The sequence below is a fragment of the Gopherus flavomarginatus genome, chromosome 8, assembly GCF_025201925.1.
Source record: "Gopherus flavomarginatus isolate rGopFla2 chromosome 8, rGopFla2.mat.asm, whole genome shotgun sequence".
NCBI classification, from domain to species: Eukaryota; Metazoa; Chordata; order Testudines; family Testudinidae; genus Gopherus; species Gopherus flavomarginatus.
The window spans coordinates 89,448,186-89,459,879 of record NC_066624.1 but is presented as its reverse complement, the minus strand read 5'-3'; the positions used below and the strand labels follow the sequence as shown (position 1 = coordinate 89,459,879).

The 11,694-nt window shown below is 41.3% G+C and overlaps 1 protein-coding gene across 1 annotated transcript in view; it reads right to left on the bottom strand.

Moving 5' to 3' along the window:
- Window positions 1-5,187: 5,187 nt before the first annotated feature.
- MME (membrane metalloendopeptidase) overlaps window positions 5,188-11,694 on the bottom strand; it is a 63,027-nt gene continuing 56,520 nt past the window's right edge. The window contains exons 22-23 of the mRNA XM_050965906.1: window positions 11,000-11,076; window positions 5,188-6,612 (exon numbers count right to left, since the gene is read on the bottom strand). Of these exons, the coding sequence (XP_050821863.1) occupies window positions 6,513-6,612; window positions 11,000-11,076 (177 nt within the window). The 3' untranslated portion in view covers window positions 5,188-6,512. The remainder of the gene's footprint in view (window positions 6,613-10,999; window positions 11,077-11,694) is intronic.

Genomic DNA, 11,694 nt, shown 5'->3' with positions numbered 1-11,694 from the left:
TTACAAGACAATGGCCAACCCTCAGATATCCACCCCAAACACATGGCCAGACTTGTCCATTTCATCCTCATCCATAATAATTTTACATTCAACAACAAAAACTTTGTCCAACCTATGGGAACAGCTATGGGTACTTAATGGGCCACCTTGGTATACCTGAGATACTTCAATGATATTTTCATCCTCTGGGCAGATGACTTAAACTCCATCATAGATTTCTACTACAACTTCAACAACCACCACCTGTCCATTATTCTCTCTCTGGAACACTCCTACACCAACATCAACTTCCTGGACACAACAATCAGCTTCAACAATGGAACCTTGTAGACATCTATATACAAGAAACCCATGTATCACCACACCTACCTTCATAGATCTAGTAGCAACCCCAAAAAGTTTGTTATTTACAGCCAGACACTCATACCACAGAATATGTTCTGAGGAGAAAGTCTGTAATATAGAATCATAGAATATTAGGGTTGGAAGGGACCTCAGGAGGCCATCTAGTCCAACCCCCTGCTCAAGGCAGGACCAGTCCCCACATTTCTCCCCAGTTCCTGAAATGGCCCCCTCAAGGATTGAACTCATGATCCTAGGTTTGGCAGGCCAATGCTCAAACCAGTGAGCTATCCCTCTGCACTCCCCCATATATACCTTAACACACTCAAAACTGCTTTCAGCAAACAAGGCTACTCCATCAGAGAAGTAGATTGCATCATGAAATAGGCCACCAAAATACCCCAAGAGATCCTGCTTCAATACAGAAATAAACCCACCTCTGACTGCACACCCCTCGTTGCCACCTATCACTCTACCCTGGAACCCCTTACCGGGCACCATCAAACAACTACAATCCATACTCAAGGAGGATCCCATCCTAAAATCTTTCCTGACCCCCACCCCCACTTCTGACCTTCAAACAACCCCCCAACCTCTCCACGCTCATTATCAGAAGCAACCTCCCCAGACCAGGACACACCAACTCAAAGTGCCACCAGACCCTGCCAGAACAACAGATGCAAAACCTGCAGACATATCTCTATTTCTACATTGATCAACATGCCCCATAACCCACCTTTCAAGATCCCTGGGTTATACGTATGCCTATCACATGTGGTGTACCTCACCAGTGCACTAAATGCCCCAATAACAACTATATGGGTGAAACTAAATAATCACTATGCTGTCAAATGAACTCACACGGGAAAATGATAAAAGACAAAACCATCCTATCACCTGTGGGTGAACACTTTCCACACAGCGATCACTCTATATCTGACCTATCAGTCCTCATCCTCAAAGGGATCCTGCACAACACTTTCAAAAGATGAACCTGGGTGCTTAAATTCATAACTGGATTGATGGCTTATTACAACAATCTGTACTCCACTAATCCCTTTTTTTGTCCTATGCCTAAAAGGGCGTTAACCAGTCACTTCACCTGGAATGTTCCCTTAGTACATATTCTAACTATGTATGCTAAACTGTGTTCAATCTTTTATTTAGCTGTGACACTCTGAGTACCTTTCGCATTCCTGAGGAAGAGCTCTGTGTAGCTTGAAAGCTTGTCTCTCACCAACAGAAGTTGGTCTAATAAAAGATATTACCTCACCCACCTGGTTTCTCTAAAATGAAAAAAAAGAGGCAGACGAAACAGGGGAAAAATCACAAAAGAAAAAGCTGGCCTCAGCAAGTTGTCTGGTCCAACTGTGATGGGGTAGAGGTTCTGCTTCATCCAACAATTTCTGCTGTTGCTGTGGCCAGTGTTTTTGTGGTACTTTTCATAAGATCAGTAGCTTCTTATTGCCAGTCTAAGAGAAACAACTGTACTACTGAGCAACATTATTGGCCATGGATTTCCCTCTCCTTCTCATCAAAGTTAGCTGTCTTCTCAAGCTGAACATGGCTAAAACAGAGCTTCTAATCTTCCCCAATCAAGCCTCCCTACTACTTCCTTTCTTGGTTACTATGGAAAATAACACTATCCTTACCTACTTCTTGTCTTCAACTTGGAGCTCTCTCTAGGCCCTCACCCCCAGGCTATGTCTAAATTTTGCCAATTCTTTATGTAGACCATCTGTAAGATAGGGCCTTTCCTATCCATCCAGATAAAACTTGTGAAAGCTCTCATCATTGCATGTCTTGATTACTGCAACATCCTTCTTTTTTTTCATTGACAAATGCAATCTCATATCCATTCAGAATGCTGAAGCAAAGATCATTTCCCTATCCCAGGGGTCAGCAACCTTTCAGAAGTGGCATGCCGAGTCTTCTTTTATTCACTCTAATTTAAGGTTTTGCGTGCCAGTAATACATTTTAACGTTTTTAAAGGTCTCTTTCCATAAGTCTATAATATATAACTATTGTTGCATGTAAAGTAAATAAGGTTTTAAAAATGTTTAAGAAGATTCATTTAAAATTAAATTAAAATGCAGAGCTCCCCAGACTGGTGGCCAGGACCCAGGCAGTGTGAGTGCCACTGAAAATCAGCTCATGTGCTGCCTTTGGCACACATGCCGTAGGTTGCCTACCCTGCCCTAGCCTGTGGCTTTGACCATGTCACTCCTTCTTTGCATTCCCATTGTCTCCTCCTTCTCTATTGCATGAAACATAAACTGCTTGTCTTCACTTTCTAGGCCCTTCATGCTCTATCCTCACGCTACCGATCCTCTCTTATTTGTTACCAAGTTGTTGACACCAGCCTCCAATCCACATTTGTTAAACTTTCCAACAAGCACCTTTGTGCTTTCTCATGCTGTCCCTCTGCTAGGGAAAGAAAGGGCTAAAGAATATTTAGGTAAGTTAGATGTATTCAGGTCAGCAGAGCCTAATGAAATTAATTCTATTGTGCTTCAGCTAGTTCCTGAAGTACATCTTGGAACCATTAGTGATTATCTCTGAGAAGTCATGGAGGATGTTTGAGGCCCCAGAGAACTGGAGGAAGGCAAAAAAAGTACCTATCTTTAAAAAGAAAAAGGACTTGGAGAATTATAGACCACTCAGCCTAACTTTAACTGGAAAGAGACTTGAACAAATTATTAAACAATCAATTTGTAAGCACCTAGAGCATAATAGGGTTAAAAGTAATAGCCAGCAAGGATTTGTCAAGAACAAATAATGTCAAAACTACTTAATTTTTTTTCTTTGAAAGGGTTACTACCTTGAGGGGTGGGGGTGGGAAGCACTGGACATTATATATCTTGATTTTAGTAAGGCTCTTCACATAGTACCACATGACATTTTCATAAACAAACTAGGGAAATGTGAAACACATCAAAGATTGTGAAGCATTCAGACAATACAATAATGGTTGCCATATAAGTACCTAAGATAATAGATAGAGTGGAGTGAGAGGGATCCAGTAGAGAAAGAAACACAATACAAGATTGTCTTTTTTTTCTTGTTATTCCTCTTCTGTAATCTTTCTTTGGGGTCATTGTGTGACACTTTAGGCCCGTAAGGTGTTCTGTCACTGCCTGCCCTGTAACCATGGGTACCTCTCTGCTGTGCAGCTTTGTCTCAGAGCCCTGATGCCAACAGCCTGCCCACAGCACGGTAGCCTCACTTTGGCTTCCATCATCCTGGTTATTCATTGTAGGGTGACAGCAGCAGTCCTCCTGGTTCTGAGTCTCCCTGAAACTATCTCCTCTGTAGTATCCAGTCCCTCTCACTGTGCCCTCACAGAAGATATTAAGTTTGCTGCCTCCAAAGAGACACCATATGTCCCAGCCTGTTAGCTGAAGGCCCGCCCACATGTAGTTGAAACACACAGCATTCAGATGGTTTGTGGTAAAACTAAAACTAAGCTCATTAACTAAAAAATTAGGATTAAGTGGGTTTCTAGTACAAATGAAAGAGATATGAAAAGTTACAAACTATACATGCTTTCTAGTGACTACATTTAACTTCAGGAAGTTACAGTCTGAATATAAGGAGGTTTCTTATTTATCTTCAGTTTCCAGAGACTTTCAGACTCCTTGGTTGAAAATCTCTGTTTGTTTTTCCTCAAATATACAAGAGCCCTGGCCACTTGTATCTGTCCAGTAATGGATACCAAAATGGCTCTCTATCTTTGCTTCTCTCTCCCAAAGTTCAATTACCTTATCTCAGGAGGCAAGGAGGTTTCTTGGAGTTGCATCTTCCATCATCCATTGTTAAGAGGCCATCCCCAACACTGGTTTGCCTGATGACTTTGTCTATTTTGCATGTAAATGTAATTCTGTTGTCCCTCCTTGCTCAATTTACATTGCAAACACATTCAAGCAGGCAGATGTCTTAAACCCTGTTTGCCAAACACGTTAAGAAAATATTTCCAGCACATATTTATAATTATTCATATATCAGCTGTACATACACCACACACTAATATTAATGATCAACATGTCACCAGTTTACATATAATATCTTCCAGGGCACCTTTTAGGTACAGATTGACAATAGCGAGTTGGAGCAAGGAGAGTGCCAGGCCTGACATAAGTTATATTATGGTGTGCCCTATGTCAGCTGGCGCTGAAGGGCTCCCTAGATCACACATTGCTGTCCCCTTTGCTGTGGCCACAGGGGATCCAGATGGAGTGGGATTAGAGTTGTCTTATGCAAGGTGTTGGGAGGTAGAATTTGGAAAGCCAGCTCAGGGGTCTACACTGGGAATACATTGCAGAGCCAAGTTGTGTGTGGCTCTGTCAGGATCTCTGTACAATGGCTTTGGCAGTGCAGAGCTGGCAGATGGCCTGGGGGCTGCCACTATGCAGAACCACTGCTGTCGTCCTTTGCAGAATGGCAATACAGTGGCTGGTGAGCTGTGGTAGCATCCACAGAGTATTTTTTACTCTTGCTCTTGCACTAAGCCTGATTCCTTGGGCAGGGTGCAGGAAGAGGACTTGGTGCTCTATGTTTTGATGTATTTTGTTTGTCAGCCTGCTGTGATGAAAGCACGCGAGACAAAGACTAGCATAGTCCATTTTGGTGTAATGTCCCTAGGTTCCAAATTATCCATTTCTTTTTTTAAACTATCACCAAATAATTTGAGTTCTCTTGTTAATCATAACAGGCACTCCGGGAGTTTGGAATTTCAGTACCTCTACTGCAGATGACACATCTTTGTTATTGCACATCTCCTACAAAAAACACACATACACTGCAGTCATTGTAGACAACAATGAGCAGTTGGCTCATAATTTCAATTTATTATCAAAAGGTTTTCCTCAGACGACAAACTCAGAAAGCTAAAATGAACATAGTTTTTTAATTACAGTATACCCATTATAGAAGTCCTTGGAGGTATCTGGTGTTTATTTTTGGAAGTCTTAATTGGCCTTGATACAAGAAGCAGTAAGTTCCTTGGCAACCTGCATGAGGACATTTCATATATATCATAGTGTATTTAAAGCCTTTTGCCAGTACCAATTAAGGGTCCAATCTTGCAAACACTTGTATAACTCTAATGACATAACCAGTCTCATTGACTTCAAATGGACTACTCACATCAACAAAGTCAAAGTATTTACTGGATGAGGCCCTAAAAATTGAAAAAGTGAGTCTCAAATGTTGTTTTTTTGTGCATCCCTTTAGAGTTCTGTTTTATAGGCTTTGTTATATTATATCATACTATGTGTAAGTAAAATTTCTCAATTATGCTGCCACTGATAAAATATATAACAATAACTTCAAGTCATAAGTGTAGCTCAGAATTAAATATAAAAACTATGATTTATATATTACTACAAATCTTTTAAAAAGACCAAGTTTAGAGAAAGCAAGAAAACCCTTAGAAAACTGTGAAGGGGTCTTAGATCACAACATTACTGATTATAAACTCAAAAATTAATAAATTAGCTACATTTTCATTTTGGCTGGAAGGTAGTAAATAAAACCAAGTAAATAGTGAATTCAGCCTTTAAGCATTGGAATAATTACTGAGAAATTATTTAAGTGAATTACAACAGGTCTTTGGACTTTTCTAATATAAATCATTTCAAGTAAAAATGAAAACAAACATTTGGTAGAACACATTTATCATGACAGAAGAGGGCACAGAGTCGGACATTTTTTCTATGAACTGTTGTCTCATTATATTTTGGTGTCCAAGATAACGTGTTACTTAATATCTTCTTCCTCCATCTGATCAGAAATATTAGCATACATTCTCAAAGGAGTAGATGATTAAGTGTTCCCCAGTGAGAATAAAAAAATCTGTAGACCAAATGGGAAACAGAATTAAACTATAACAACAACGTTGTTTAAAAGTGAAGCAATAGGTACACAATTAAGTGATTTATATTTTGCAAAGTTTGGTCATAAAAAAGCAGCTTATATATTTGCGGCCTTGGCTATAAACCTTAATTTGAAGAATTGATTGTTTTGAATCTCTGATCTCACAGATATTGTTGGGTTTTTTTGTCCACTAACAAATGAATTTTGTCATTTCCTTCCCCTAGTCCTCCCAGTAAGTTCCAAATTTCTGTTTGCCTGGGAAGCTTGTCCTTGGGCTGCCTAGTTTATAGCTCTGTCACCAAACACGGCACTTTTTTGCAGGGTCCATGTACTCTGTCGTGGTGCATGAAAAGGCTTCGGTAAACTCTGCAGAGTTCTGCAATGATCCTATGACCCTTTAAAACAAAAACAAAAAGAAGTTGGCACCACTGATTCTCTTTAAGACCCAACTTAAAATAAAAGCTAACCGTTATTTTCTGCATCTCAAAATACTTCAAGAAACATCCATGATTCTAAGCTTTTTCAGGTTATCCCCCTTTCTCCTCTAAAATTGTAGTGGCCTAACTAAATTTTTATTTTTCCAGTTTGCACATTCCCTATCACATACAAAAGAAGATGACTCGTAGAAACACAGGCCTGATATTATTTCCATTGATGTCTATTGCAGTCAAACTCTCATTGACATCATAGGAACAGAGTTTCTTTCGTTAGTTTTGGTGAAAAATTTTCAGACAGCTTCACTTGTGCTTTAAGTCCTCTGTAAAAAGTAGGTAAAACCTAGAGCTGGAGGAATATTGAAGAAGTTTTTTGTTAGGATTCATTGCATTTGACTATAGTCATGCCCCTTTTTCTGGTCACTGTCCACAAATATTCTAGCAAACAAGTTTTCTGGAAGAAATGTTGACATAAACAGTAGATTTTAAGTGAATTTTGGGAAATGCTAGTAAAAAGCAATTTTCAGATTTGTATTGTGAAACCTGATTCTAAGAATTACACCCCTCCCATGGCAGAAATATACCCTGTGACCTATACATCTAGTCAAAACAACTCCAGTATTTAACGTCAAATATCAAATAGTGGCACTGAATTCATTGTGAAACAAGAATTATTTGCAGAAATCATTTTCTGAATAATTTCAATAACAATTAGATTCAATATAATCAAAACCTGTCTGTGGAAATTGTGAGCAGTAATAGAGGTGAAGCAGTTTATCAAATTACATTTGTTACAAATTACTGGATCGGCTCTGTAAAATCAAAAGGGGAATATCTGGTAAGTATTGTCAGGAGGCATCAGCAGCACATGGGACCAAATAGAAGATATAAAAGAAAACAAAGATGGCTTTCTAGTAAGTGATCCAGCAAAGCCTTGACCAACCCCAGGGCCGGAGCCACTAAAGTGGGATTTTGCCAAAAACATAGCCAAAGATATTCTGTGTGTAATAAAATCTGACTTACAGCTGGCATTATTTTTGATCTATTGGCAGTGGAGAACAAATCCTGCTTTTTTTAGTTATGTCATTAGTACCATAAGGTGAGTCACATGAGCAGGATTTGACTTGTATCTGTTATTATATCTGATTTGTTTTAACACGGAATAACAATCAAATGCAAATTATCTGAAAAATTACTTCATTTCTTTTCCTCCGTTAGTGACACCTAAATCTAAGGCTTCCTTTCACATTTCTTTTATTGTGGTTAGATATTGTATTCTATTGCTACATTTATTCAAATTGTAAGAAATGTAATCTGATCAACAACTTCAGGTTTCTACAAGCTTCTGTTATTCCCCATCCAGTGCTCAAAACACCCAATCCATACATTAAAAACATATAATGCAAATAACAGAGCAATATAAAGAATTGCCCATCCCACCTTGACAGAGAAATAAATCAGCTCCAGCAAATGCAATAGGCATAAAATAAACCTATACATTTTGAGTCCATATGACTTTTTGATGCAAAGTCATTAAAATACTGGTAGTTTTATATATTTAAATATATTGTAGTTTTAGATATGATTCTAATATGTACAAATATGCTTTATATTTTAGAGTTTTATGTTGGGCCTGATCCTGCAAATCATTACAGTAATATTAATGAGATTTCTCATGTAAGATGACTTGTGTGAGTAAAAGTCTGCAGGATTAGGCACGTCTTGTTTGTAGCCACCTATATAGATATAAAAATAGTAGTGAGATTTAACATATGACATTGAAGCAAAGTGCATCCAAATATAAATGCATAGACATCAAGCCGATTAATTTACAAGAACTAATGAACTGTACAAATTAATAACACAAATATGAGGCAAAGCTATAAAGAACTGCCGCAGACCCACATTAACATTGTGCCTAGATTCAGCGGATTGCAGGAGTTTTAAATATAATTACCTTGGGGAGAGGTTTGCAGATTACACAGAAACACCCACACCAAAATGCCAGTTTAATGACAACCGCAGGGACAGTCACTGCTTTCACCAAATATTTGAATATGTGGGATAAGCAATAATTCTCTGGTAAAGAGCGGGGGTTAAGAAAGAAAGCCCTTTGGAAGTGATGTGATGAACTGTAGCAGAAGATAATGTGATCAGCAGGAGTGCAAGTGCTGTAGGGTTCACATTGATTTTTGTGGCTAGCACAGTTATTGTGGCATCCACCAATTGGATTTATAAGAACAAACACCGTATTTTTATGTTGCTCAAACTGAATGTTGTGCTGGTTTAGGTTAAAATGTAAAAGTCCTAATCAGCCCACACTGTCTTCAGCTTCTTGGCACCTAAACCTCATAAGTAGGGCCCTACCAAATTCAGAGTCCATTTTGGTCAGTTTCATGACCAGGGTTTTTTTAAATTAGTCAATTTCACATTTTCGGATGTTTACATCTGAAATTTTAAGGTGTGGTAACCATGGGGGTCCCAGCCCAAAGGTGGAGGGTTGCAAGGCTATTGTAGGGGGGCCATGGGATTGCCACCCTCACTTCTGCCCTGGTGCTGGCATGGGTGCTGCCTTCAGAGCTGGGCAGCCAGAGAAGAAGGCTGCTGACTGGGTGCCCGGCTCCAAAGCCACTGCCAGCAGCAGACAGAAGCGAGAGTAGCAGGGATGGGAGCGTGGGTTACCATCTCTGTGGTTTTCCCAGCAGTCTTCTACCCGAGTGGGGGGCTGACAGCTGGAGCTGCAGCCTCCGTGTGGAAGAGGGTGACAGATGGAGCTGCAGCCTTTCTGTGCGGGGGAGAAGGGGTGACATCTGGAGCAGCCTCTCTGAGTGGGGAGGACAGCTGGAGCTGTGGAGCTTCCTGCAGCTGGGGGAGATCCCGGAGGTAGGTCTAACCTGCCCTGGGAGCAGCCCCTGCAGGGGAAAAGGAAGTCAGGCAGCCTAGCTGACTCTTTAGACTGTCAGGAGTACTGAGCAAGTGCAGCTGCAGGGCCTTTCTCCTGACACCCCCTCAGACACGGAGTCAGCTTTCTCCAAAATTGGTCGGCTTGTCAGGGGGAAGGCCTGCAGCTGCACCTGCTCAGTACTCCTGAGAGCCTGACAAGTCAGCTAGGCTGGCTGACGGACTGCCCTGCCTGGCTGGCTGAGGAAGCTAGCAGGCCGGTTCTCAAGCTCAGCAGGAGCAGCAGGTTGCCGGTTGCTCAATGCACATGTCCACAGATCTGCTTCCCTGTGCTTGTCTCTCTCTCCAAGCTCTTCTCTGCCACTGCTCCAGCCTAGACCCTGCCCTGCTCCCAGTCCTGTCCCAGCTTTGCTTTTGCCTCTGAGCCAGCCCTACTGCTGCCTTCCCTGACTCCTGGTAATGCACTTCTGACCCTCAGTTCTGATTCCTGGCTCCCACCCTATCTTGCCCCTTGGCTCTGGCATTTGGACTCCTACCCCTAGGCATGATCACCTATGACTCCACTCTCCATCACGCCACAGTGCATGGGTATGTTGTTGCTCAAGGGGTGGAGAATCTTTGTTAGCAGCCTTTTTTTCTTCCCTGTTGTTAGGGATAGGGAGGGAACAGGGACCTTGTTTCTCTTGTTTGTGTACAGTGCCCAGTACAGTGTTGCCTGAGTCCTGTTTGTGGCCCTTAGATACTGCCTCAGTATAATTAAATAATAATTATGTAGGTCTGGGGATACAGTCACAAGGTCTGTGCAATGCCAGTGAAGGAAAAGACCCAATTCAGACAATATAAAACAAAACAAAAACACCCCTCGAGTTCTGGAGGGTGATCCTGCTTCTGATTTGGTGTGATGCCTGCATATCTTTAGGCAACGAGCTCCCACCATAGAGAGAGGCCCATCCTCCTCCCTTTCATTATCCCTATTTGTGGAGAGACCATTTGATTTCTTCATCTTTCCCTGACTGAGCCCTCTCTCCTTAGAGCTGTCAAGAGAGACATACAAAGTGAAATCCTTGCCCTGATGTAGTCAGTGGGAGTTTTGCCATTGACTTCAGCAGAGCCAGGATTTCAGTCCTAGCCTTCAGGCCACGCAGCCCCTTAAGTCACTTCCCTGTCTGTCTTTCAGCCATCTTGGGGAGAACCTTAGCAGAGGCTAGCTCTAACTTAAATGAACATGATCATAGGAGGCAACATGGAAAGGATACAGGCCTGGAAGTCTGCAATCTATTCCCGGCTTTGTCACTGACCCGCTGTCTGACCTTGAGATAGTCATGTCACTTCTTTGTGTCACACCCATAAAATGAGGATAATGATACTTGCCCTGCTTTGTAGAGTGCTCTGATATCTACAATGAAAAGCTACCTTACAGCCGAGGATGATGATTATAAACACTGACCTGAATTTGCCTGGGCTATGCGAATCAGTTTTAATGGAGTTAACAGCATATTCTGGACGGTACGTTCCACACCATATCTAGAAACATATCAGAAAGAAAGTGATCTGTTGTAAATAAGATTTTTCAGGAGAAGTGCTGCTTTAGTTTTATTATGTAACATTTAATGCTGGAGAACACATTTCAAATTGGACCACAGTGAAAATATGTGGATTCTATAAAACCCCACATACTGTAGTGCACTTTCACAGGCATTTGAGCCTAGCAGACTTACTCCTGCATGAATTCAAGTGTGTAGCTAAGGGTACGTCTACACTACAGGATTATTCCAATTTTATACAAACCGGTTTTGTAAAACAGATTGTATAAAGTCGAATGCACGCGGCCACACAAAGCACAATAATTTGGTGGTGTGCGTCCATGTACCGAGGCTAGCGTCGATTTCTGGAGCGTTGCACTGTGGGTAGCTATCCCGTAGCTATACCATAGTTCTCGCAGTCTCCCCTGCCCATTGGAATTCTGGGTTGAGATCCCAATGCATGATGGTGCAAAAACAGTGTCGCGGGTGATTCTGGGTAAATGTTGTCACTCATTCCTTCCTCCGTGAAAGCAACAGCAGACAATCATTTCGCACCCTTTTTCCCTGGATTGCCCTGGCAGACGCCATAGCATGGCAACCATGGAGCCCGTTTTGCCTT